The sequence below is a fragment of the Lampetra fluviatilis genome, chromosome 33, assembly GCF_964198595.1.
Source record: "Lampetra fluviatilis chromosome 33, kcLamFluv1.1, whole genome shotgun sequence".
Lineage (NCBI taxonomy): Eukaryota > Metazoa > Chordata > Hyperoartia > Petromyzontiformes > Petromyzontidae > Lampetra > Lampetra fluviatilis.
Genome location: NC_136307.1, coordinates 9,760,263 through 9,787,320, shown reverse-complemented (window position 1 = coordinate 9,787,320; position 27,058 = coordinate 9,760,263). Strand labels below are relative to the sequence as shown.

The window sequence follows — 27,058 nt, the reverse complement described above, 5'->3', positions numbered from 1 at the left end:
ATGCTACGTGCACTGTGTAATGAATAATAAATACGTTTAAGCTTGTTGTAAAAAAAAAACATATACTGTATGTATTTCCCACTGCGCGTACAGGCAAACGTAATTTAATTATGCCCGGGTGTACGGCAAAAAAAAAACAGAAATATTCGCAGAAACGAGTAAGCGAACACAATCGCTTATAGTGGCACTGTGCGCTTATCTGCCACATCAAATGGAGGCAGGGCACTCAGTCTACAAGATGAAGCCATTCTATTTGTTATTGTTTTCTTCCTGTGAAGTCCAATTTTGAAGATACATTGCTCCTGAGATGGGGTTCTCGGAATCGGTGGAGCCACTGGCAAAACTGACGGCGGCTGTGTTTGCTTTCCGGGATCTTTGCTCGCCAGCCCTGTGCTGACGCACTAAGCTCACCTGGAGAGCAACTGAAAGCCCTCTCTGATTAAGGCTTCGGCGAAAATCTTTCGGGACTCGGGCCAAGCTTTGAGTTTGGGTGGCTCCTTGAGCAGCTCGCAAGGAGCAGGGGTTTCACTCTGGGCTGGCCATCGAGAATGAGTGCTCTCAGTTCCGTTTATACTGGTAGGAACCCACTGGTTCCACCAGCCCACAGGGGATTATTGTGTCCGTCCGTCCGTCGTGCAGGGAGGGGATGGGTGGGGAGGGAGGGGCTGGGTGGGGAGGGGAGGTTGGGGAGGGGCTGGGTGGGGAGGGTGGGGTAAGGTGGGAAAGGGAGGGTGGGGAAGGGCTTGGTGGGGAGGGGCTGGGTGGGGAGGGTTTGGCTGGGATGGGGGGTGAGGGGTGGTAGCTGGGTGGAGAGGGGAGGGGCTGGTCACCCCGTGGTGCCATTATAAAACTCAACGTTTAACCTACTCACGCCGGCTTGTGCTCGCCCTCACAGTCGGGCATATTTGCGGAATACACCACGCCGCCGTTGACCCTGGCCATTGACCGAGCAACCCAACGTTCCTACCAGCTCCCTCCGCAGGAATGTGTTTTTTAACGACGGGGCAAGTAGCTGAATGAGGTCGCAGTGTTCAACAAATGCCACTAGTCTATCGTCGTGGAAGCACTACGGAAGCACTACAGCTTATATGGTATACAAGAAGACGTGGGTTCGATCCCGACCCTGACACCTGCTGTACATTTGGAGTTTGCATGATTTCCCCGTGGTCGCGTGGATTTTTCTCGAGGTCTTCTAGTTCTCCGCCTCCACATTTAGAATCGACATGCATTTGGAGTATTTGGCTGCTTTACATTGCCACGTGACAGGCACCGTGTTGAGCTATCATTTGTGGCCAGGCCGCTTCTGAAAAATAGTTATATAGCTCAGTAGGCCTTGCCTGCTAAAATAAAAATATAGTTTAGTTTTAAATCGTTTATATTCGTCATCAACAGCCGTGATCAATCCACTGACGGTTGAAGGCCTCCCCAGTATGTCACTGTCTGTCACAGTTATGCAATGCATCCACAGATTAAGTGATCATGTTGCTAGACTGTAGTAGGTATTGAATAGTAGCCACAGCCACAGTAATACGCACACGGGATGTGGTGTGCCAGGCGAGGAACCAAACAGACCAGGCAGAAAAAAAGCCCTTGATGCAAAAATACATCTGTCACCTGCACATGAGCTGATTTCACTGCTCCATCTTCATGGTACGCGTCATCTCGGGCATGTTTTTCTCCTTTGGCTGCTCCTCTGTCATCAATCTCGACCACATACCATCATTTCTCACAGCGACGAATCCTAACCCAAGGCCACTTAACTCTTCTGAGCAGTCAACACGATGTCTATAACGTGTGTACGTTCTCTGTCTTATTCCAATCTTGTAACCTCAATACTTTTTTGTGCACTGTTTAACTTTTGTTAAATGCTCTCAGTTAATGGACCAATGTTTTGATCCATATATCACAGTGGGTGACATTCACTGAATGCATACTTTCTTTTTAAGGCGTTATTATGTTGCTGAAATAATAATTCCATCGCATGCAATATTAATGCTAAAATAAGCACGAATATTATTGCGTGATAAAATATACATGAAGGCAATCTAAAAATGAGCACACGTTATAATCATGAAATAAATTAAGCCGATGAATGAGAGATTATATCAAATTTTCACTCTGAAATCTCAAAACAAATGCTAATAGAGCGTTCGCAAAGCGAAAGTTGAATTCATTTGGAAGGTATTAGTGTGAAGATGTAATGATGTGAGTTATAACATCCCCCAGTGAACACATCTATGCAATACAAATGTATGCATTCTAAATGTTGCAGACGATTACGTATCACCTTATCCCATGCTGTTCCAACTCACTCGTATTAATGTACAGCCCAACAGATTTAATTATCAAAATGGTACGAAATATTCACAGAGTTAGGAAAACACAGAACAAGTCTGACACCGATGTTACCTCATCTTCATTTTCTTGAGCAATGTGTCCCTGGTTTAAATAAGTTACTTTTAAAACATACCTGTCAATCTCTTATCAGTGCCTAATGATGTTTTTGCATCGGCGTGCTTTTCACGCGTATGTGAGTGTTGTTTTGAAACGTATGGCCCATAAACGGCAACTGGTGGAGGAATCAGAGATTCGGGAAACCCATTGATAACTCCTTTTGCTGAATGCAATCACAACTTTAATAATGCCCTAAGCATTATTAAAACCATCAACAACTTGAATGCAACTTTTCATATTTAGATATGCTGCATATATCTTGGATGGCATTTACACGCCATGCTTTATTTTACGTGATTAAAACACCAAATGCATTCCACGTGAAGTGTCTTCTTCTTGCCGTACGGCTGATGTAGACGCAGAGCAACAACGGCAACGTCACATTCAGGTTAGTCAAGCCCAGACATCCGCATCAGCAGCAGCGGAGTAGTGTATCATCACTGCTATGTCTCCTTCGTATCTATGGATCGGGGCATTGCCCGGTCTGTTCTGGATGAGCACAGTCGCACACTGCAACTGGATAGTTTTCAATTCTCCATTTGTGCATCAGGCATCCGCATCTGCCTGCCATGGTTTGTGCAGTGGATGCGGTTTAGGATGGACCATGAGGACGCGAAGTGGTGGTACGCGATTACCACGGCCGCTGCACGTGAAACGGTGCACCCATGCAGGCACAGATGCGTTGAGATTCATGTTCCCGTGTGTGTGTGTGTGTTGAACTTCTTTCGTACCGTACGCAGCCAACCGGAGGTGTGCTGAAATTCATGGCTCACGCGCGCTTGAAATCCTCCGAGAAAGGACGTCGAAGGAAGCCGGGTTAACGTTGAAATGTAATATGCGCAGTCACCATCGACTCCCTACTGTAACAAACCTGGCAGGACCCTCCTTAAAACGAGCCACTCGACTCAGTGAGACTTTCCTGGGTACCAAGCGAAATATGAATATATCTGTTCATCGAGCGATGGACAGGTGCTTGGTGGCGTCAATGGAATTGGTCACAATGACCGGAACTTGACCTCAAAAAGTGTCCAACTCAACAAATGTTCTCCTTAGGCCCAGACACGTGGAGTTGAAATGACGAAATCAGCTGGTGTTGCTGGTGCTGGATCAGGGGTTGGCAACCAAAATAACACGACCCTTTTTTTCGAAGTCGGTAAAACAAAAATAAAACACTCAATATTTAAAGAGCCGCTTTACTTTTTAATACAAAGACGGTGGTCCTTAGCAGTGCCGGATTAAGCTAGTGCGGGGCCTATAGCATATGTTATAAAGGGGCCTTAAATTAAGAAAAAAACACATACATATTAAAACACTAATGTTTTACTTGCATAGTAAAGTTATTATATATTTTCATTTGCTAGACAGCCAAATAATACGACAAATAGCTAACCTTAAACACCCAGTCGTTCATAAAAGTTGAAGGCGGTATAGTACTATAGTAACAGAGCAAGTGCAGAATCGCTGAACCGGAATTGTTATTATTTTAATTATTTGTTCTATCTACGTGGCTTTACCGAAAGACCCAAAGAATACGGAATTGATAGCTTGAAATCATTTAGCGCGGGGCCCTTGAAATTGCGGGGCCCGTAGCATATGCAGCTACTTTTTGCCACTCGGATAATCCGGCACTGATCCTTGGTAAATCACGAGGCACTCCTTGAAGAGCCGCGGGATGCGGCTCAGGAGCCGCGGGATGCCGACCACTGCGCTCGATGGATTGTCTCCAGCACACTCCTTCTCCCCTGGCAGCCAGGGGCCTCCATCCTTAGACCCCACCAACGGCCATCGCCCCCTTTTTTCGCAGGCAACGTGACGATATCATTTGTGGCTAGGTGGCTTCTGAAGAACAAGCTCATAGCTCAGTGAGCTTCGCCTAGTAAAGTTCATATTGTTAGTGATTTGCTTAACGTCCCTATACTTTGCACTCCTGTCGTGTTTGTGTACTGTTTGTCGTTGTAACGTTCTGACCCATCCCTACTGGACATCTGTTAAAATGAGCTTCATAGCTCATCGGATTCCTCCAGTATAATGATTTCGATCTGATTGTTATCTGAATGTGACGATGTGACAGTCAATATGTTGATATGACAGTCAATATGATGATGTAACAGTTCATATGATGATGTAAAAGTCAATATGATGTGACAGGCAATATGATACGAACAAATGTGCGGCGCTATTCATATGCATGGCATGGAACAGGTCTGTACTGAAGGGAATCCTGCAATAAATAAACCACGTGCTCCCTAACAATAGCAGTCTACGAGGCCATATTCATTATACTAATGCGCACCGTGTATACGTTTTTCAATTAAAATGCCTGTAACACGTGTGCTCGACTGCATGCGTCTATCGACAACCTCGAACACCCCCTTTCAGACGAGATGTTCCATCTCAAAAGATAATCATGCTCGCAGCAGCAGCTTTTGGCCACCCATCGAGCAAAGACGATCAACCGCATCGCGCGCTTTCAGATGCGCTTCTGCGGCCGTCTGGAACGCTCTTCCTTCCGATGTTCGGGAGCCACTGGAGCTATGCAGTTTAAAGTCACCGATATTGACAACTCGTTTCCTTCGAACTTCCTTTTATGTTTAGTTTGTTGTCCAGGTGAAATGTTGTAAAATAAATAAAAATAAGGGGCTGCACAAGGGGACGTCTTTTGCTGCGTGTGCGCGCAACCGTACGCGCGCAGTTTAATTAATTCTCGCTCGAGCCAGTGATTCTATCGGCTGTGGCCGATAACGCACCCGTTCACTGCTGGTGGAATCGCAAGCGTTTAATTTTACATTTCAAGGCGAGAGCCCAGAGAATGGCGCCGGTGCCAACTATTGCCGCCGGCTAGTTATCCAAAATTAACCGCCTCTGTGGTCGCTTAATCGGCGGGCACGAACACGTTAATTTTGGCGATGTAAAAATCCCTTATGTAAAATAATTTCTAGCCTCTTAATGAATGTCGGTATTCTGTTGATATTTTTTGTTTCCTTTCAAAGACCACACCACGCGTATACCTCGCAGCTTGTGGGGTCATTTTGCGCGACGATCGCTTGGACCCCACTACTCTGTTTAGTATTCTGACCGTGGGAGAGACATTCTCGGTCACTTTGAAAATGCGTTTTATTCTTTTTTTCAGAACTCATTTCCGAATAATCTATGCGGCGCGTCGTGTCACATTTTAATGTGTGCGCTGCAATGCAAATCGTGGGTGCCTTGTCGCCGTGCCCACAAATTTACACCTCTCGCAGTGAGAAAAAAATACATTTGCCAGCAGGCGCACTGGGGTAAAGTTACAGCCCGCGAATTCTCTCTCTCTCTCTCTTGTATGCTGCGTCTGATAATGAGCAACCTCGCCAAAACACTTGAGGCATCGTAACTCGCAAAAAAAGCACTTACCTTTTTTTAAATAGATTCCATGTAACGCCATGCGTAAATCTGTCGAACGGAGATAGTTTACAGACTGGGCGTTTATTGTCTTGCCAGAAGGGATAGGGCAAAGCAAGACAAGAATGATTGACCTTCCAAATCTGCAACGCAAAAAAAACCTTTCAAACGATGCTTTCATTTCTCCCATGTGATGTTTCACTCTGGCAGCAAACGTGGGCTGGTAGTCGTGCTCAAGCGGTGTTTAAGTCTCAGAAACACATTCCTGCGGAGGGAGCTGGTAGGAACGTTGGGTTGCTCGGTGAATGGCCAGGGTCAACGGCGGCGTGGTGTATTCCGCAAATATGCCCGACTGTGAGGGCGGGCACAAACCGGCGTGAGTAGGTTCAACGTTGAGTTTTATAAGGGAACCACGGGGTGACCAGCCCCTCCCCTCTCCACCCAGCCCCACCCCTCCCACCCCCACCCAGCCCTACCCTCCCCACCCAGCCCCTCCCCACCCTTCCCACCCAGCCCCTCCCCAACCTGCCCTCTCCACCCAGCCCCTCCCTGCACGACGGACGGACGGACACAATACTCCCCTGTGGGCTGGTGTAACCAGGAAGTTCCTACCTGTATAATCTGTTCACTAACTTCACACCGATTGTTAAGTGGGCTGGCCTGGCGCCGTGCAAACGCCACCAAGTGTCATGTCAAAGCAAATGTCGCCCTCTGGTGGCATTCCAAGTGATCGGCCCACGCGCTACTCCTCGTGCCCGGTGAGACGGAGCCTTGGGGGGTTTGAGCGGCGATTTTCAACCCCCCGTGGATCGCGCCCTCCTAGGCAAAGGTGTGTTGGGGGGGGGGGGCGTTGCTTGGATGCCTTTCTGGAATGCACAGGCTGCTGTGGCACGGATACCGTGCAGGATAAATTTCGAACGTGCGCAGGGAACGTCGGCACCACGTCGCGGCGACAAGACACACTTCATACGCATCGTGCAGCGTGTTGCCTTACCGACACGAGACACACTCGTGCACAAGGTAGAACAAGTACCTGACTAAAGCCACATTGACAAGAGGCGGGGACATGTGGTCTCTCTCAACTGTGGCCTGGGTAACCCTGAATTGTGGTTTTGGGGCTGGTGGATGGTGAGGGTTGGGGAGAGGTGGGTGGGGTGGGGGGAGCGATGGTGGGGGGGGGACCAGCGGTCTTGATTTGTGGGTGGCGGGGTCACACCAAAAATGTTGAGAACGACCAGCTTGAGAGTGAGGCTGTTCTCAACAAATGTCTAAAACACAACCAACATAGAATGTGCATTCATTGCGAGCGTGCGCACTCGCCCGCGGTTCGTCACGGCGGCGCGTTATTGCTGGGGTGGTGGGGGGGGCAATCCCACTCAGCACACGCGTGGAGGAGGGGAAGCCAAGGGAGCTGTCCACAATGAGCGTCGCTCGACCCAACTGACCCCTCAATTGCCACCACATTCGGTGACTGCTCGTGAAAATGTGCAAGATAAAGGGGACGCTCAAAGCGTTCTGCATTCACGCTGGAGTTTTATCATCGCTATCATCAGCGGCAGCAGTTAGCAGCAGCATCAGCCATGATCAATCCACTGCTGGATGAAGACCTCCCAAATTCCGTTGCCATCCTTGTCGTTGCTGCGATGCAACACGCCCACACAGCCATCTACACACGAGCCGATTCTACTGGTAGGAACCTCCTGGTTACACCAGCCCACAGGGGATTATTGTGTCCGTCCGTCCGTCGTGCAGGGAGGGGCTGAATGGGGAGGGACGGGCTGGGTGGGGAGGGGAGGGTGGGGAGGGGCTGTGTGGGGAGGGTGGGGATGGGTGGAGAGGGAAGGGTGGGGAGGGGCTGGGTGGGGAGGGTGGGGAGGGGCTGGGTGAGGAGGGGCTGGGTGGGGAGGGTGGGGCTGGGTGGGGGGTGGGAGGGCTGGGTGGGGAGGGGCTGGTCACCCCGTGGTGCCCTTATAAAACTCAACGTTTAACCTACTCACGCCGGATTGTGCCCGCCCTCACCACGCCGCCCTTGACCCTGGCCATTGACCGAGCAACCCAACGTTCCTACCAGCTCCCTCCGCAGGAATGTGTTATTGCAGATGTAGTGACATCGCGGATGTCACTGTATGGTGCCGGCTCTAGCAAGGCACGGCGTGCGATGCACCGTCATCGCGGACACCCCGTCGGTGGGTGTAGTACCAGCCCTAGTGAGGGCTTGGTGAGCGCTGGGATAGCGCTCAACTGCACCACGCGTGGCGTGCAGTGCCGTCTCCCACCGGAGGGAGCGGGAGAGTGTCAGCCCAGGGACAGGGTTACCCTGGGCCATGGCACTCTGGTTGACCCCGAAGGCACGTGGCCGGTAAAGTCTACAGGGGGGCCTCCAGGTGGGGACTAAGGGTTGGGTCACGTGTCCGGGGGAAAGTTGTCTCAAGAAGAGTCGAGAGAGAGCTCTCTCTCGAAGGTGGGCGGGGCCAAGGGCAGAGCCAGCCCCGACCCGGGAGCATATAAGCGGGGTCCCCGCACGGACCGGGGTTGGTTGTTGCTGCCGTCATCTGGAGATCTACGTTCTACGTCCAGAAGAGTCTCCAACATGTGGTCCGGAACCCGAGCTGGGGTCCGGTCCGTTGTAGCTAACTCCCAGTGTGTTAGTGTAGCTTAGCCGGGTGGTCCACCACCCTAGGCTGTTATCTGGTAAAGGGGCAGCAGCTACCCCTGTGTGTATTCGTGTTGGTGTAATAAATGTGTTGCCTCTAAGAAGTGCGTCTGTGACTCAATTGGGCCCACTACACAGGGAGTAAAACCGCTGCCACGCTGTATTTTTGGTCCAACCAGACCCAGCTCCTTAGAAGCTGGGGGGGGGGGGGTGTATCAGGGTGTCGATGAGCCGTGGCGTAGATAACTTTGTGGGTTTATTTGTTTTAAACAGGTTCATGGACGTGTCTCGGATAATGTTGAAGAAGCCACTGGAGCTATGCACCTTTAAACAGGTCCCTGCGGGGTGGGCTGGTAGGAACGAATAACCAAAGAATATAAACATAATGTATTATTACACTTGTTTAGCCAGGAAAGCCCCACTGAGTCTAAAGGTTTTGTAGGGTCCTGCCAAGTGTTTGCAGTAGGGGGCGATGTTGCTACACCTAATCAGACGATACGAAGGGAGAGTGTGAGGCCTAGTTCTAGGCTTTAGGCCTAGCTGTAGGCGTTAGGCCGCTGTGAGTTAATTTGTAATTTAAATGTTTTAATTATGTATGTAAACGCTTTAAATGTAAATGTTTCTATTTAAAAACATCAGGGAATGTAACATTGTAAAACATTAACTCCCTTTCACACACGCGGGGGTACGATACGAAGGGAGAGGTTGAGGCCTAGTTCTAGGCTTTAGGCCTAGCTGTAGGCTTTAGGCCGCCGTGAGTTAATTTAAAATTAAATGTTTTTATTATTTATGTAAAAGCTTTAAATTTAACTGTTTCTATTTAAAAGTATCAGAGAATGTAACATTGTTAAACATAAACTCCCTTGCACACACGCGGGGGTACGATACGAATGGAGAGTGATAGGCGTAGTTCGAGGCTTTAGGCCTAGCTGTAGGCTTTAGGGCGCTGTGAGTAAAATTTGAATTAAAAAGTTTTAATTAAAAGCTATCTCAGGGAATTATAAGGGAATGTTACACTTGTTTAGCCAGGAAAGCCTCATTAATTTAAATGTTTTAATTAAAAGCTGAGGGAATTATAAGGGAATGTTACACTTGTTTAGCCAGGAAAGCCTCACTGAGTCTAAAGGTTTTTGTAGGGTTATGCCAAGTGTGTTCAGTAGGGGGCGATGTTGCTACACGTAATCGGACATCGGACGGACGGACGATATTATTTTTTTATTTCAAAGTTTTAATTAAAAGCTATGTCAGGGAATTATAAGGGAATGTTACACTTGTTTAGCCAGGAAAGCCTCATTAATTTAAATGTTTTAATTAAAAGCTATCTGAGGGAATTATAAGGGAATGTTACACTTGTTTAGCCAGGAAAGCGTCACTGAGTCTAAAGGTTTTTGTAGGGTCATGCCAAGTGTTTGCAGTAGGGGGCGATGTTGCTACACGGTCGGTCGGACGGACGGACGATATAATCTATTGTAGGCTGGTCCACTTCGTTCCTACCAGTATTATAGATTGAAACCCATTTCTTTTAAACTGCCTTTCGTGTTTAGTTGGTTGTCCTTCCCCAGCATCTCCGATTAGCACGGTTGGCTACGTATGGTGCGAAAGAAGATCCATATACATACATACGTATTTCTGTCGAGGTGCCATGGTGGCGAGATGTTAATGACCTCGCCTGGTATACAGGATGTCCCAAATTCGATCCTGACCCTGACGATGCCTGTATATTAGGAGTTTGCATGTTCTCTCTCTCCCCGTGGTCGTGTGGATTTTTCTCCGGGTCCTCCGTTTTATTCCCTCCACAATTAGAAACATGCGTTTAGAGCATTTGGCTGCTTTGCCACTCATTTCCCATCCATCCAATCCATTCGTCATCATTTGCTCTCGTCAAATGTGCATCACAGGTTAAAATAGTATGAATCCTTGCAGTCACGAAAGCTTCAAATCTAGAATACATCACAGGTTCGCCCAATACTTCTTCTCATATTGTATTCACCTCATCTCCACCATTACATTCGTACGTACTGTTGTTCATTCTCTGTAAAGCACCTTGGTCAGGACATTATATAAATTACGATACGATAATATACATTTCCACATCATAAGCCACTTCGGTGAGCTATAATTTGTCGCCAGGTCGCTTCTGAAACAAGAGCTATATAGCTCAGTGGGCCTTACCTGGTAAAATAAAGATAGTTTAGTTATTATAGAGCCTTATCAGACTGTTGGGGACAAGTGCTGTTAGCGAGTAGCACCTATGAGGGCCGGCACAGCACACGAGCGGGTGAGTGGCCAACACCACGCCCGGCCGCCATTTTCTATCCAGCGGCCATGTTTATACATCGCGCCAGGTACTCATTCGAAGCTGAGTCGACCTAGTAGAGGCCCAGAACCGGTTCGGATGATCGTTACTGGTGTTGGCTGTGAGCTGCAATCGAACTCGTGTCGCCGGGCTGGTAGTGCAGTGTGCTCACCACCGCGCCACACACACACACATGGACGAGTCATATGACGGATTACAAGCTACGATACATCAGCTTTGATACCATTGCTTTGCTGTGCTATCAAGGGGCACTCAAATCTTTGCTCACCGAAGCAGCCGCTCACTTTAAAGGCCACCGGCCACGCTGTTTGTTGGACAACCGCAACTGCAGATCCAGGTGCTTGCATTGCCTGCTTCTTAACCTGCCACCGCTCCACATTTGGAATTCCCTCCTCATCGTCCCTTCTAAACCTTTGCTCAATCCAAAAAAAAAACAATGGGGTTTTGTTCTGTTGACACCCTCGATAGTGCCGTTTTAGTTTGGCCACTTGGCAGTTGTGGGTCCTTTTGGGCCCATGCTATGCGACCGTGAATGCAATATATATAACAACACTCAAAGAAAACAATTACCAGCATTTTAAAGACTGGACATTTCATAAACATATTCAGCTTTAACAACAACAACAAAAAACCAAATCAACAATTCTCAGTGCCCCTTTCAGCACCATTAAAAACATCGCGTGGGAGCTGGGCTTCGAAATGCAAAAAGTATCCAAAACTTGTAAACAAATTTGAAAAACTTTTCTTTCTCCGAGGATGTCCGATCCCAAATATAAAGTATCTCGTTCCGTCCAGCGGAAATGCCTCTACACGTCATGCTATACATATGTATATCGTGAACATACTTCCTACCAAAACATGTAAATATTCGTTTTAATCCCAGGTGTAAAACGTTAAACCCACGACGGATACATTGATGAAACCTGAAAACCACTCAGGAGGACATGTGGTTTGAGTTTGACTTATTCACAACATCCGTTTGGTCGTAACTTTATCTCAACCAATTAGCCACCTTACCCTCACCCCTACCTCCTCACACGAAGCTTCAAACCAAAAACTACAACCGTAAACCCTAATGCCTAAACTCTAAATCTCTGATTATAGGTTTTTCCCCCTTTTTTCTGGCAAAAAAACTGGTGTGAAGATGTTAAAACACCAAACTGAAACCTTTTACAAGGAATCATCTCTGCATTAACCACAATGCTTGTGGTAAGAATTCAAACTAAAAACAAACTTTGATAATATATGCATTGTCTTTGAAACTGATTGATCCACACCAGAGACAGCTTTCTTTTGAGCCTCGTCTCAAACGGTGTTAGTCTAGAGGACGCTTTGATTTTCCCTGGGTCCTCCAGTTTTCCCTTCACATTTCGAAACATGCGTTTAGAGTATTTGACTGCTTGAAATTTCCACGTGATAAGCTACTTAATTGGGCTATCATTTGTGGCCAGGTTAGTGGGCCTTACCTGGTAAAAGAAAAAAATATTTTAATAGTTTAGTTTAAGAAGAGTGGAACAAACGTTTACTTTCCATAATAAAGAGTTTTTTTTGGGTTAGATTGCATAAATATAAATGTGTCGTTTAACCCGCGACCACACGACACAGCCAATTATCAAGGTTTGTCACGTAAACAAAACGTGCCAATTAGTTGCTACTTCAGCACACGGTGTCGGAGAGTAAACGTTTACTTGTCGGAGAACTTATTCGTTCCACTGGAGGAACAAAGAATGCGTCCCCAACTATCCGCCCTTCCACCTTCCGTCCACACCAAACATTCACCCAACATCCATTGCTGGGGGAATACATTTTCCGGGGGAAGGCAATATTGGTTCACCGTGACTAAAGGGCCCAGCGGGTTGTGGTCGCCGGGCCGGCTACAGGATCTGGGCCTCCACAAGGCGGTAGTAGAGGCCCCGGGCAGACAGCAGCTCCTCATGCGAGCCCAGCTCACAGATGTCGCCGTCCTGCAGCACCGCGATCACGTCCGCCGCGCGCACCGTCGACAGCCGGTGAGCGATGACGATGCAGGTGCGGCCCTGCTGAGCTTTCTCCAGAGCGTCCTGCACCACCTGGTTTCATCCCAGCAGCAAGCAAGCAGCAGGCAGCAGCAGGCAGCAGCAAGATGAGTGTCTATGTATCGTTTGGATGTTTCGCTCTCGCGGCTTGTGCCACTTTTCCCGTTGACACATGCGAGCCGTGCCGGGGCCATGCCAAGTCTGGCCGTCACCGCTCAGGAGGAGCCAGGTTTAGTTTTTTTCCACTGCAGAAGGCGAGCCGCGACGCCGGTATCGCGCGCAACGCACGGCGTCGAGACGCATGCGGACGAAACGACGACGTCGTGTTTGTAAGTCGTACCAACAGACATCACGTGCTGCGAATTAGTCATTGAGCCGCTGGCCCTGGCCCTGCTTGGCCCCCGAGATAGAGTAATATGACTTGTGAGGCCAGCGTATCATGGTACGAGCAAGCCTGTGCACACGGCAGATTGCTAGTGGAAGACCACCTGTACCGAGAGGGGCCCTAACTGGCTCGGCTTCGATGTGGCAGTGGAAAAAGGCTGCATTGGTGAAACGTGACATAGTGATCATCGTCATGTTCTCAACATGACGATGATCACTATGACGCTAGGCCTCGGCAAGGTAAGGTAATTATACACTTTTTACCAGGTAAAAGGGTAAAGGTAAAGGGTAAAGGTGTCGACATGCCAAGGGGTAAGGGTGAAGGGTAGGGTAAAAGGTAGGCTCGTTGCTTTTTACCTTTTACCTTACCTGCTAAAGGGTAAAAGGTAGGGTAGAGTGATTGTATTGTGGTAAGGTAAAAGGTAGGGTAATGGTAGGCTCGTTGTTTTTACACTTTTACCTTACCTTGCCGAGGCCTATATGAAGCAATGATTGTCATTTCGTGAAAATCTACATCGTACAATAAACACAAATTACATCACGGTAATCGTGGAGGGCAGTGAATTGGCGTTCACGTTGAGCCTCATGTCAGTATCCCCCACCCCCGTCCTCCCCCTGGGGAATCTCACGAAGCGACTAGTGGTGGACGAAAAATGTGCGAGTTCAAACTCCGCGACGAGTCCCGGTCTCCACTGCCGCACACGCACACAAATAAATAAAGGCATCATATCATGCAAAGTGATATCGCAATAATTGTCAATAAACATCAGAACAAAAACTCCCCCCCCTCTCTTTCCCATTCCCCTTCTCCCCTTTTATGCTGTCATCATCCCCCTAACCTTCCTGCCCCCATATCAACTTTCACTTCTCTGCTAAAGGCTCCCCACCTGGGTGGGGAATTGTGCCCAATCAACCCCACCTCCACCGAGCCTTTTGCTTGTGGAATCTCTGCCCCCCCCCCCGCTTCTTGTTCTGCGATCGGTGCTATGTACCGCGCTCGAGTTGAATTATTTTTATGTATCACTTCAGTCGTATCGACATCGTGAAGAAAACACAATCCGGGGGTGGCGACGGTTACGCACCTTCTCGCTCTCGGCGTCCAGCGCGGACGTGGCCTCGTCCAGCAGCAGCACGCGGGGGTCCCGGAGGAGCGCACGTGCGATCGCCACGCGCTGCTTCTGCCCGCCGGAGAGCTGGGCGCCACGCTCGCCAACCACCGTGTCGTAGGCCTGGGGCAGCACGGCGGACACCGCAGCGACGGCGAGGGCGGGCGAGGAAGAGGAGGGTGGGGGAAGAGGTGGAGGAGGGGGAGTTGGGGAGGAACAGGAGGGGGAGCGCGCACGTTAAGGAACGTCGACGTGAACCGCGAACTGAGTGGAAGTGCCCGGCCAACGTTCGCTCGGGGATGACGACGATGTTGATGACGACGATAACGGTGATATTGATGACAATGAAGACGACGATTACAGTGATATTGATGACGACAATAAAGACGATGTTGATGACGACGATGTTGATGACGACGATGACGGTGATATTGATGACGACAATAAAGACGATGTTGATGACGACGATGTTGATGACGACGATAACGGTGATATTGATCACGACAATAAAGACGATGTTGATGAGGATGAAGACGACGCTGATGATGACGATATTGATGACGACAAAAACGACGATGTTTACGACGACGACAATGCTGATGACGACGACGAAGACGACGTTGATGACGACGATGATGGTGATATTGATTACAATAAAGATGGTGTTGATGACGATGAAGACGACAATGTTGATAACGACGATGTTGATGGCGATGAAGACGACGCTGATGACGACGATATTGATGACGACAAAAACGACGATGTTTACGACGACGACAATGCTGATGACGACGAAGAAGACGACGTTGATGACGGCCACAGGCCTCGTCACGCGAACCCGCCCCGCCGCTCGGACCTGCGGCAGGGACTCGACGAAGTCGTGGAGGTTGGCGGCGCGGGCGGCGGCGACGACCTCGTCGCGCGACACCGCACGGCTCACGTCGCCGTACGCGATGTTTTCGGCGATGGAGCAGCCGAACAGCACCGGCTCCTGAGACACGACGCCCAGCTGCCGGCGCAGCCAGCCCAGGTTCAGCTGCCTCACCTCCACGCCGTTCAGAAGCTGCCCGCACGCGCGCAGACAAAGATCCACCGTGTAGCGTTAAAAGACTGCCCGGGGCAAGTGCTGTTCAGCGGGCACCTATGAAGGCCGGCTCGGCACGCGAGGGGGTGGGTGGCCAACACCGCACCCGGCCGCCCTTGTCTCCCCAGTGGCGATGTTTCACACACTGCACCGGGTACTTGGGGAGGCTCAGGATCGGTTCTTTCACGCCGTACGTAGCCCACTGTGCTAATCGGAGGCGCGGTAAACTTGGTGTGGAACACCACTTGGTGTTGAACACCACATCAAGTGTTCCTATCACTTTGGCTGTGGCTATTAGTCACGACAAAAACAAATAAACACAGCAAACAAAATGGCAAAAAAAGAGAATGGGATTCATGAATTGAATTGTGACCCTGGAATTCTGACAAATCATGGCATCTCTACATGGAAAAGGGGACGGTGAGGGGGCGAGGGGATGGATCGTGATGAGTTCATCTCGATCAGCGCGCGTTCGCGGGCCGATCATCCTCATCGCGTCGAAGTCCAATAGTCCCACACGCGCGAGTGATCGTGGGACATGTTTGATCTCAGCGGGCGACACACAGTCAACTTAATTAGGCCTCTCCTGGTGGTAAAAGGCGAGTTGTAAAATAATTATCCATTCGCCACTGGGGGAAAGGATTTGATTTTCATTTAGGGCTCAAATGTCGTAGCATCTCGAAGCGCAGCTTCACTTCTAGCGAAGGAGCCGTGACAATTGAGGGTGAACTGCTTGCATAGCCGGCACCACGAGAATTGGCTACGACTTGGTGGGGAGACCATCATCCAGCAGTGGATTGATCATGGCTGACGATTGTTCTATTATTGCGTATTGCAGCGATGTGTTCGGGACCTGGATGCCAAAGTCGTTGTCTGCTAGCCGTGACGAGAGGGCTTCAGGATGGAAAGTTCGTGTCGCTTTGCTTTTCCTCCTCGTCCGTTGAAAGAGCGCAGGCCACATTTGTTGACTCTATCGATCCATAGTCTGGGTTGCATGGACATAATCGCACGACTGTGGCCTGTATCTTTATATATCTCTATGGGTTTAACATATGGTCCATAGCTTGGTTTGCATTGCCACAATCACACTACTGCAGCAGCTTGTCTTTAATGTATATCTATGGGTTTCTATGTATCTCAATGTGTCTATGTGTCTTTATTTGTCCCTGTGTAGCTCTATGTGTCTCTATGTAAATACTATACGGTCCATAGTTTGGGTTGCGATGATTTTAAATGCATGCCACCACCGAATGCTCAAATGAGCATGGGCTGTTGCAAATTTTATTCTTACAGCCCTAAGCTAGTGGTGGAAATTCCATATTCCTATGGTGGGTGGTGAGTCTATCCAGAATACACAATCCAGAGGATATTCACTTCCGAGAAAGTGGTTCTCGTTTTATCAACACCGCAGAAATGATTGATGATAGTGAGCTGAGTTATTTACATTTGGAAACCTCAAGTGGAACTAATAATACATGTGTATGTATTAAACATGTATTGTTATTATTTTTAGCTGTTTTGCTTTTGTTCTTTGCTTAATTCAAAGTGTTTTTCTCTATGATCTATTTATTATGACTCCTTAGATAAGTAGACTTCCATTCTCAATGGGCTATTAATAATGAATTTTACTGGTAGGAACCTCCTGGTTACACCAGCCCACAGGGGATTATTACGTCCGTCCGTCGTGCATCCAAAAATGGGAGGGGTGGGGCTGGGCGGAGAGGGGAGGGTGGGGAGGGGCTGGGTAGACAGGGTGGGGAGGGGCTGGGTGGGCAGGAGAGGGGAGGGTGGGGAGGGGCTGGGTGGGGAGGGAGGGGCTGGGTAGGGGGTGGGAGGGGTGGGGCTGGGTGTGGAGGGGCTAGTCACTCCGTGGTGCCCTTATAAAACTCAACGTTTAGCCTACTCACGCCGGCTTGTGCCCGCCCTCACAGTCGGCCATATTTGCGGAATACACCACGCCGCCGTTGACCCTGGCCATTGACCAAGCAACCCAATGTTCCTACCAGCTCCCTCCACAGGAATGTGTTTTGTATGTACATTGAACTTCTTTTGCACCGTACGTAGCCAAGTGTGCTTATCGGAGGTGCGGAGCAAGGACAATACACTATAAACAAAAATAAGTTTTCAAGAAATTAATTTTAAATTTAGAAAGAACGTGCATAGCTCCAGTGGCTTCCTAATATAGGAAGGAAAAGCGTTGCAGATGGACGCAGAAACACATCTGAAAGCTCTCGATGCGGTGACCGTCTTTATTCGATGGTCAGCCAAAAGCCGCCGCTAGAATGAACAAAGTTTGTGGTGATGACTTATGCTCCTTGACAAGATCAGCGAGGCATTGGTGGTTAATTTGTGGCTCATTTGTGGCAAGAACTTTGTGTGTAAAGCGCGTGACCTTACAGTTAATTAACTGTGACTGGTAATTAATACATTAATCTTAACAACTCGAAATCCTGCTCTCCGCAGGATAGCCAGATCCCTGCGGCCCGCCTCTTGTATTCGGATGCTCTCTAAATGCTATTTGTGCCGCACAGCATTCATTGTATGTGTCGGTGCGTGCTAGTGGGCGGGGTTGGCAGACGAATGGGCGTGGCCTGTGGGCAGTGGGCGGGGCGAGAGAGGGAGGCAGCCAATCGCCGTGCAGACAGCGGCCGAGTGGGCGTGGATAAGTGAAAGTGGGTGGGGCCGAGGGAGAATGAGGGGAATGCCGTTTCACACACAATGCCGTTTCACAATGGTTGAGCCTCATAAACTCGGCAGCTTTATAACACTGGGTACGGGGACTCCTCTGCTTGCGAACGAGTTAGGTTCCAGAGGTCTGCTCGTAAGTGGATTTGTTCGTAAGTCCAACTTTAATCATGTCGATTCCAAACGTGTTGTACGGCACGTACACTAAACAAGAGGAATGGCTTTAAAAGTTGTATAATCTCATGTAGATGCCACTGCTTCTTCCTGTTCTGCAGATGTAGATGCCACCACCGCCATCTATTGCGCGGCGGTTGAACTTTCTACTCTGGGTCCGAACAGCTGCAACTAGAAACACGGACAGGTTTGTTCGTATCTCTGAAAGTTCGTAAGTCGAATGTTCGTAAGTAGAGGAGTCCCTGTATTCTGTCTCTCCCCCCCCCCCTCCTATCTTCGCCCCTCTCTCTCCCCTGCATGCTCAGGATCTCTGTCTGTAAGTTCGTTGTACCACCTCCTCCTCCCCAATCATCCCCGCTCCCCCCCCAATTTAGAAACCCCTTTTCCCCCCACCTCGACCTCCCCCCGCCACCGCTATCCCCGGAAATTCCGTAGCATGCTGGTTGTTATTCTTCCCCTACCCTTTTAAATCTTCATCTTCCCGCTAGTGCACGGTCGTCAATGGGGCAGGGCAGCAGCCCCCCCCTCCTTTCCCTTATTTTCTCTCCCTTTAGCGCGGTTCCGTTACGCCGGAATGGATGACCGCCGATTTAGTTTTTGTACCGTTACTGAAACTTTTCGGCGTGGCATGCCGGACTCACGTTTTGTTGTAACATCAAAAAAAAGCCACAAAACACTGGGTGTTCTGGGTCACCTCCTCCCCACTGCCCTCCCAAGCTGCCTCTCTCCTAAGATCCAGGTGGGGGCGGGAGGTGTGTTGGTGACGAACGGCAAGTATTGCGCCACCGAGCAGGACGCGGCCCACGCTGCCCTCACCAGCTGGCCGGCGCTGGAGTCGTAGAAGCGCAGGAGCAGCTGCATGATGGTGCTCTTGCCGCTGCCGCTGGGACCCACCAGAGCCAGGGTCTGGCCCGGGGACACGCGCAGGCTCACGCCACGCAGCACCTCGGCGTGCGGCCGCGTCGGGTAGCGGAAGTGCACGCCGCTCAGCTGCAGCTCCCCATCGAAGGCGTCCTGCGGAACGGCGGGGGCCGGGCACGCAGCAAGGGGATCTTAGATATGGGACGTGTGATACGGGGGTGGGGGTCCCTCAAATGCACTGCTCACGATTGTTTCCCCGAGCTTGGTCGGGCCCTCGTTCGTTCACTCATTTTGAGGGTGCAATAATTCCGGCCTGCTGCATGTTGTTCCTCCGTCCTTTTGATATTCCCACTGTATTTTGGACTTTGAAAGACAATATATAAAATGGGACACGGGACACAGGACATACTAGAGGGAACAAAGACATTAAACATGAGGCATGGGACGTGGGACGGAGGATGTATATGGGACATTGAACCTGAGGCAGATTGTGACACGTGAGAAAAGAACATGAGATACAGGACAGAGAATGTGACACGTGACGTGGGAAATCAGCCAAAGAACATTGAAGACAGGACAGAAGATGTGGTGACACGGGACACGTAACACAGGAACATGAGACGTGTAATAACGTGATATAGGACGCAGAACGGATGACATAGGTAGAGGCAATGTTCGGTCCCAGGGACCAGGGAAGCATGACAAGTGGCGGTGAGGGCCAGCGAGCCTCACCGGCTGGATGCCGCCCTCGCTGTAGCTGTCAATGGCCATCTCGCGCCGCAGCAGGGCCAGGATTCGAGCTGCCGACACCTTGGCTCGGCCGTAGTTGGGCGCCATCGCCATGGCCTGGCCCACCGCCATGGCGCCGAAAATGATGGCACCGAACACCCTGAGGGGACAGTGCGCGTCTCCATCAGCGAGTCCCCTCGCTGCGGGCGACGTCCGCTAGGTTTCCAGTCCGAGCCCCGATTCAACGATTTGCCAGGGCCCCCTGAAGCCAATCGCTTAGATCGAATACGCTGATGTTACACCGTTGCTTCCTCGTCAAGGGTTTTTTTCCGAAGTCTCTGACGAGATCGGACGAGGACGCCGCGTCACAGCGAGTTCAATCAACACTAATTTGATGAATATGTAATAATTCAATCAAAGGGGGTGATAAAGTATGTGCGTTAAGAAGGCTCGATGACCCACCCCCCGCCCCCCCCCCAGAAAAAAATCCATGGGGACTCCGTGGCAACACTGGAAAAAGTCGCCCCCTTTTTGTGCCAGGGTGAAACGAAAAAAAACTGGGCTCGAATAAAAGCGAGAGAGGACCAGCGCTGAGGATGAGTCAGGGTGATGCTGCCCCCAATAGACGCCGTCACTCCAGAAAATGTTGATGCGGTCCAGAAGACGGCGATTTGCGACAGAAGATCACCAGGCAGGCACAGAGCTGAGGCAGTGGATAACCAGGTGGGGGGTCGTTCCGGTGAGACGTGTGGACAGGGCCAGATTAAGTTTGATGAAAGCTCAGGGTTGTTATGGTTTGGGAGTCCCTTCTTTATTTATTCAGTTCCTTCGACTGTTTTACCATTCCCGCGCCCCGTGCCAAACACCCCTTTGGTATTCTCCCCGCTGATTTCAGTTTCAGTTTTTTTAACTGCGATGTATACGAATTGCCATACAGCTAAATTGGTTAATTTTGGCACAAAAGGTTGGCAGTCATACACACGGTGGTGCCGTGTTAAATTACCGAGAGCAATGGTGCTCAACGATTACTGGACGCGTGCGACCACTGTCAGCCCTCTAAAACGTTCTTTTCATGGACCACCACTCGGTTTTGTGAAAGAAAAACAAATCACCGCAAAAGCTCCGTGGACCACTTCCCGCGTGTGGCCTTACGGAGCACCAGTGGCCTGCAGACCACATGTTGGGCACAACTGCTCTATAGTGTCGCCGGATCAACTGTTAGAAAGTGGAATATAATTATTGAGATCGGGAATGGGGGAAAGATTTTGAGGCCCGGGCATCAAACTAAACTAAACTATTTTTATTTTACCAGGTAAGGCCTGCTGAGCTATATAGATCTTTTTATCTGAAGCGACCTGGCCACAAATGATGTGGCTCAATGACGTGGCTGATCACGTGGAAATGTATAGCAGCCAAATAATTTAAATGCACGTTGATTCTAAATTGTGGAAGGAAAACCAGAGGACCTGGAGAAAAATGCACGCAACCACAAGGAGAAAAACATGCAAACTCCAAATACACAGCAGGCATCAGGGTCGGGATTGAACCCACGACCTCCTGCATACCAGGCGAGGTAGTTAACATCTCGGGAACGTAGCGCATCAAAATCAGATGCCCCCAGCCAGTAGCCCCTAAATGCCGAGCGGCTGCGTTGATCAACCTCCGCGTGCGTGCGTGCGAGCGAGCGTGCGTGCGAGCGTGCGTGCGTGCGAGCGTGCGTGGATGCAGACTCACTTGTAGACGTCCTGGAAGGTGAGCTCCCCCTGGGCCACGAGGAACCCGCCCAGGCGGAAGACGGCCGCGTACGCGAAGCACAGGATGCCCTGGGTGAAGCCGAAGGTGACGCTGAAGAGGTAGCCCCTGCGCTTCATCACCCTGCGGGCGGCGCGGTGGGGGAGAGGGGCGCGCAAAGTTCGCGATCAAAACGGTGGGGGAGGGGGGGGCAAGCATTCCCTCGTAATTCACGTAGAATGGAAATAATAAAATAATAAAAATAAAACATAATTAAATAATTCTCACGACGTTTCGGCCACAACGCAAGCAGCCGTCCTCAGGTGAAGAACAGGTCTGTCGGAAAGACAGCGTCTGAATGAACACCACCAAGCTTGGTAGCGTATATTTAAGCTGGTGGTGTTCATTCAGACGCTGTCTTTCCGACATACCTGTTCTTCACCTGAGGACGGCTGCTTGCGTTGTGGCCGAAACGTCGTGAGAATTATTTAATTATGCTTTATTTTATTATTTCCCTTCTACGTGACTTTACCGAAAGAACCAAGAAGATGAATCCCTGCAGTCACAAAAGCTTTAAATCGAAATATTCCCTCTTAATTCACGAACTTGCTAACCGCAATTTTGGCTAGCCGTGAATCGCATCTGGAACTCTGCATCGAGAGAAAAAAAGAAAGAAAGTGATGATGCGAGCATTATAATTTAAGGTAAGTTAATTCATAAACTATTATTTAATCAATCTTGACTTCAAGCTTTTGTGACTGGAGGAATTCATATTCTTTGGGTCTTTTGGTAAAGTCACGTAGATGGTTCAAAGAAAATAACAAAAAACTACGACGTTTCGATCACAACACAAGCAATCGTCATCAGGAGGAAAACAGAGAAGGAAAGCTGCTGAGGCAGACTGTTTTAAAGGTTTAAAATGGGTGTAGCCCAATGGGCATGAAGTGGGCGGGGCTAGTTATGTTAATGTGAGAAATTAGCAAGTTAATGTAACTAAGCGACATGTCTCGGACCGTGTTCGTGAGCATAAAGCAGATTTGAAACACGGTATGACTGACACGTCGGCCGTGGCTGATCATTGTTTTAATGCGGCTGGCTCACACGAAATTGTAAGCCCACTGGCTATCAACAAAGATTCGTTCATGAAGCCATCCACATATACAGACACAGACAAAATTTCAACGGAGAAGATGGGTACAAAGTTAGCAATCATTGGAAGGACGTTATCAACCAGTTTAAGTCATAACTGTCTGTGATGTTCCCATCCTGCCACCTTCCAATGTTGTTATTTTCCGATTTTACATGAACAGGTTCAGTTTCTCACACCAACACAGCCACCTCCGCGCGCCAGCCTCGACGCGGCGACGGCTCTGCGATCTCCCATTAACATGCTAATCTCTTACATTAACATGCTAATTTCTTACATTAACATGCTAATCTCTTACATTAACATGCTAATCTCTTCAATTAACATGCTAATTTCTTACATTAGCATGCTAATCTCTCCCATTAGCATGCTAATTTCTTACATTAACATGCTAATCTCTTACATTAACATGCTAATCTCTTACATTAACATGCTAATCTCTTCAATTAACATGCTAATTTCTTACATTAGCATGCTAATCTCTCCCATTAACATGCTAATCTCTTACATTAACATGCTAATCTCTTACATTAACATGCTAATCTCTTACATTAACATGCTAATCTCTTCAATTAACATGCTAATTTCTTACATTAGCATGCTAATCTCTCCCATTAACATGCTAATTTCTTACATTAACATGCTAATCTCTTACATTAACATGCTAATATATTCAATTAACATGCTAATTTCTTACATTAACATGCTAATCTCTCCCATTAACATGCTAATATATTCAATTAACATGCTAATTTCTCACATTAACATGCTAATCTCTTACATTAACATGCTAATCTCTTACATTAACATGCTAATCTCTTACATTAACATGCTAATCTCTTACATTAACATGCTAATCTCTTCAATTAACATGCTAATTTCTTACATTAGCATGCTAATCTCTCCCATTAACATGCTAATCTCTTACATTAACATGCTAATCTCTTACATTAACATGCTAATCTCTTACATTAACATGCTAATCTCTTCAATTAACATGCTAATTTCTTACATTAGCATGCTAATCTCTCCCATTAACATGCTAATTTCTTACATTAACATGCTAATCTCTTACATTAACATGCTAATATATTCAATTAACATGCTAATTTCTTACATTAACATGCTAATCTCTCCCATTAACATGCTAATTTCTCACATTAACATGCTAATCTCTTACATTAACATGCTAATCTCTTACATTAACATGCTAATCTCTTACATTAACATGCTAATCTCTTACATTAACATGCTAATCTCTTCAATTAACATGCTAATTTCTCACATTAACATCACTAGCCCAGCCCACTTCGTGTATTACCCTTGGGCTACACCCAATTTAAACCTTTAAAACAATCTGCTTTTAGCAGCTTTCTCCCCCTGTTTTCCTCCTGATGACGATCGTTTGTGTTGTGATCGAAATGTCGTGGTTTTTGTTTATTATTGTTTTATTAATTTGAACCTATCTACGTGACTTGATCGAAAGAGGCAAATAGTATTATTTAATACTTTAACATTTATTTAATGATAACCAATTGTTATGTTATTATATTTTTAATGTATTTGAAACGTTTATTTATTGAAGGTAATTCAATAAAAGTTTTTCGAAGACCACCATCAATATCCGCGAAATTTGCCATTTACGAACGTATCCCTCGCGAATAACGAGGGGGTACTGTACGTATGTTGAACTTCTTTCGCACCGTACGTAGCGAACCATGCTAATCGGAGGTGCGAAAGAAATTTGTCTTCAATTTAGTCTCAAAAGTGCATAGGTGCGAGCGAAGAGTATTCGGTTGCTACCAATTTCCACGCGACAAGCCACTTTGTTGACCTACCATTTGTGGCCACGTCGCTTCTGCAAAACAGCCACACAGATAGCTCAGTGGGCCTTACCTGGCACAACAAAATAAATTGCTCAGTTTAGTAGTTTGGAACGGACGGCGGTGGGTCGACGGTCCGCACCTGTACGGCTCCAGGAGGCACTGCTCAAACATCCCGCTGAACTTCTCCTCCAGGCACAGGGACGCCACCGTCCGGATGTTCTGCACGGCCTCAGTGGAGATCTGCGGCGAGTTCACGGCGTCGCTCCGAATCGTCGCTCAAGAACAACAAAGTCGCCCCGACAACGCGACCCGCTTGCACGAGTTCCGCCCGTGCACACAATTTGGACGAATTGTTGTTGTTGCAGTTGCTGTGGTTGCGAGATAAAACTACGCAGGTCTTCGTGGTTGTGTCTTGCAGTGCAGCTCCCCGGTGCATTTTCAGGTTGTGCCGCGTGTTGTTCGGCACCGCGTCCGACGTTTCTGTTTTCCGAAGAGTCTCCCGGAAGCCCCGTTAAACATGCCCGACGTTAGGCCAACATTGGACCAACACTTCCCGATTAGCATGGTTGGCTACGTACGGTACGAAAGAAGTTCAACATACATAATTGTCCACGTGAAATTTTCTCATTACAATAAGGGCTACACAAGTGATGATTTTTGTTGCGTGCGCACAGCCGTACGAACACTAATTAAATCCCGCTCGAGCGCCCCACCATAGAAATGTGGAATTTCCACCACTGACTTGGGGCTGTAAGAATACAATGAGCAACAGCTCATGCTCATTCGAGGATTCGGTGGCAGTCATTCATTTAAAATCATCATCATACACACACCCTTGGCCTCACGTTGGCCAAATGTTCCACGTTTCACCAGGGGGCGTCTCGACAGTTTAAATGTCACGATTCCACCGCCGTCGCCGCCGCCAGCGCCACCACGTGTCCCTCCTCGCGCCGCGCGGACCGCTCACCTTGCTGGCCTGCTCGTACGCCCGCTTGATGGTGGTGGCCTCGGAGCCCTGCAGGACGCTCTGCACGAGGCCCGCGCCCACCATGAAGGGCATGAAGGCGAGCATGAGCAGCGCCAGCTTCCAGCCCACGAGCAGCGCGATCAGCAGGCCCGTGGTCAGCCCCGAGACGTTCTGCACCAGCATGCCGGCCCGTCGACCTGTCGCCTGTATGGCACGGCGCAGTCAGCCGAAAGCCTCCGTTTTATAAATTGGAGGGGCCAAATGAGCGTTGTGATGGCGGTGGGCGGGGGTCGTGGGGGAGAAGGGAGAGGGGGAAGGACAGGAGCGTGGGGCTGCGGTGATGCGGCAGATGTTAATTAGGAGCTAATTGGCTTCTACTGCATGTAGCCGAGATGGTGGCATACAACGCAGCTCCTAGGCGAGAGCGTCTCACCCGCACCGAGGGACGATCGCTTTCGTAAGCCTGCAGCACGTCGCGTGTTTTGTTGTTCAATAAACCAAGGCCGTAGCCATGGAGTCAACATTGGGGGGGACCAAATCTTCCAGTGGGTCTGGGGGTCCCAACCCAGAAAAATATCTACATTTGGAAACTCATTTCCTGCCTAAAATAAAAAAAATCACTAACACATGGGATGGACTTTATTTTTTATTTTTTTCCAAAGTCTAATAGTGTATTGTATTACATTGCTCTGTTTTTACTTTTTTTTACCATTTCTTGTTTCATTGTATATAATGGCAGAGATTAGGGATTAATAAAGTACAACCATAACCAAAATCATATAAACATAAATCTATGCATTGATTTATATGAAGACAAGTCCAGATATTGTGGCCAAGGTTTAGCAAATTGTTATTTTGATTTACATAGCATAGCAATTTTTTTTTTAAAATAGCAATATATTGGGGGTGGGGCATTTTAAGCACATTTGAATATTGGGGGGGGTGTGTCCCCCCCAATATATATTACAATTACGGCCTTGCAATAAACAGCAGATGCTATCGTAAGAGTTACGCGTCACATCGTCGTCGTCGTCGACAGCGCGACGAGGGAAACTCACCCCCTGGACCTGCGCCGCGTCGGTGGACAGCTGCGCCGTGAGCGCGCCGGTGTTGTTCTTGTGGTTGTCGAACCAGCTGATCTCCTGCAGAGCACATCCCAGCACCAGCACCATCATCAAACACGCCCAGAGGTCGCAAACGGGTTTTGATTCCTTACCCGTACCCGGCCGCAGCAGGGTCGCAAACGGGTACCCGTACCCTACCCGATACCCGTACGAGTACCTGATTGCGACCTCTGGGATGAAGCCATGTTGCAGGCGTGGGTGGGTTGATTCTAGGAACTTGAATTGTGAGAAGAGACAAGACGTTGGGAAATGAGTGACAAACGGTTACTCACCAGTGACTCACGGCCTACCCGTACCCGTACCCGGCCGCAACAGGGTCGCAAACGGGTACCCGTACCCGGCCGGGTACGGGTAGGGTACGGGTATCGGGTACCCGGTTGCGACCTCTGACCACCCCCCTCCCGCGTCATTCCTTCCAGCCGA

General features: G+C 48.8%; 1 protein-coding gene across 1 annotated transcript in view; it reads right to left on the bottom strand.

The window, feature by feature from the left end:
* Nucleotides 1-11,885: 11,885 nt before the first annotated feature.
* LOC144944047 (ATP-dependent translocase ABCB1-like) overlaps nucleotides 11,886-27,058 on the bottom strand; it is a 42,100-nt gene continuing 26,927 nt past the window's right edge. Inside the window, exons 14-22 of the mRNA XM_078872079.1 lie at nucleotides 26,570-26,653; nucleotides 25,512-25,715; nucleotides 24,684-24,784; nucleotides 21,575-21,715; nucleotides 19,844-20,000; nucleotides 19,067-19,264; nucleotides 15,164-15,370; nucleotides 14,284-14,430; nucleotides 11,886-12,871 (exon numbers count right to left, since the gene is read on the bottom strand). Of these exons, the coding sequence (XP_078728205.1) occupies nucleotides 12,677-12,871; nucleotides 14,284-14,430; nucleotides 15,164-15,370; nucleotides 19,067-19,264; nucleotides 19,844-20,000; nucleotides 21,575-21,715; nucleotides 24,684-24,784; nucleotides 25,512-25,715; nucleotides 26,570-26,653 (1,434 nt within the window). The 3' untranslated portion in view covers nucleotides 11,886-12,676. The remainder of the gene's footprint in view (nucleotides 12,872-14,283; nucleotides 14,431-15,163; nucleotides 15,371-19,066; nucleotides 19,265-19,843; nucleotides 20,001-21,574; nucleotides 21,716-24,683; nucleotides 24,785-25,511; nucleotides 25,716-26,569; nucleotides 26,654-27,058) is intronic.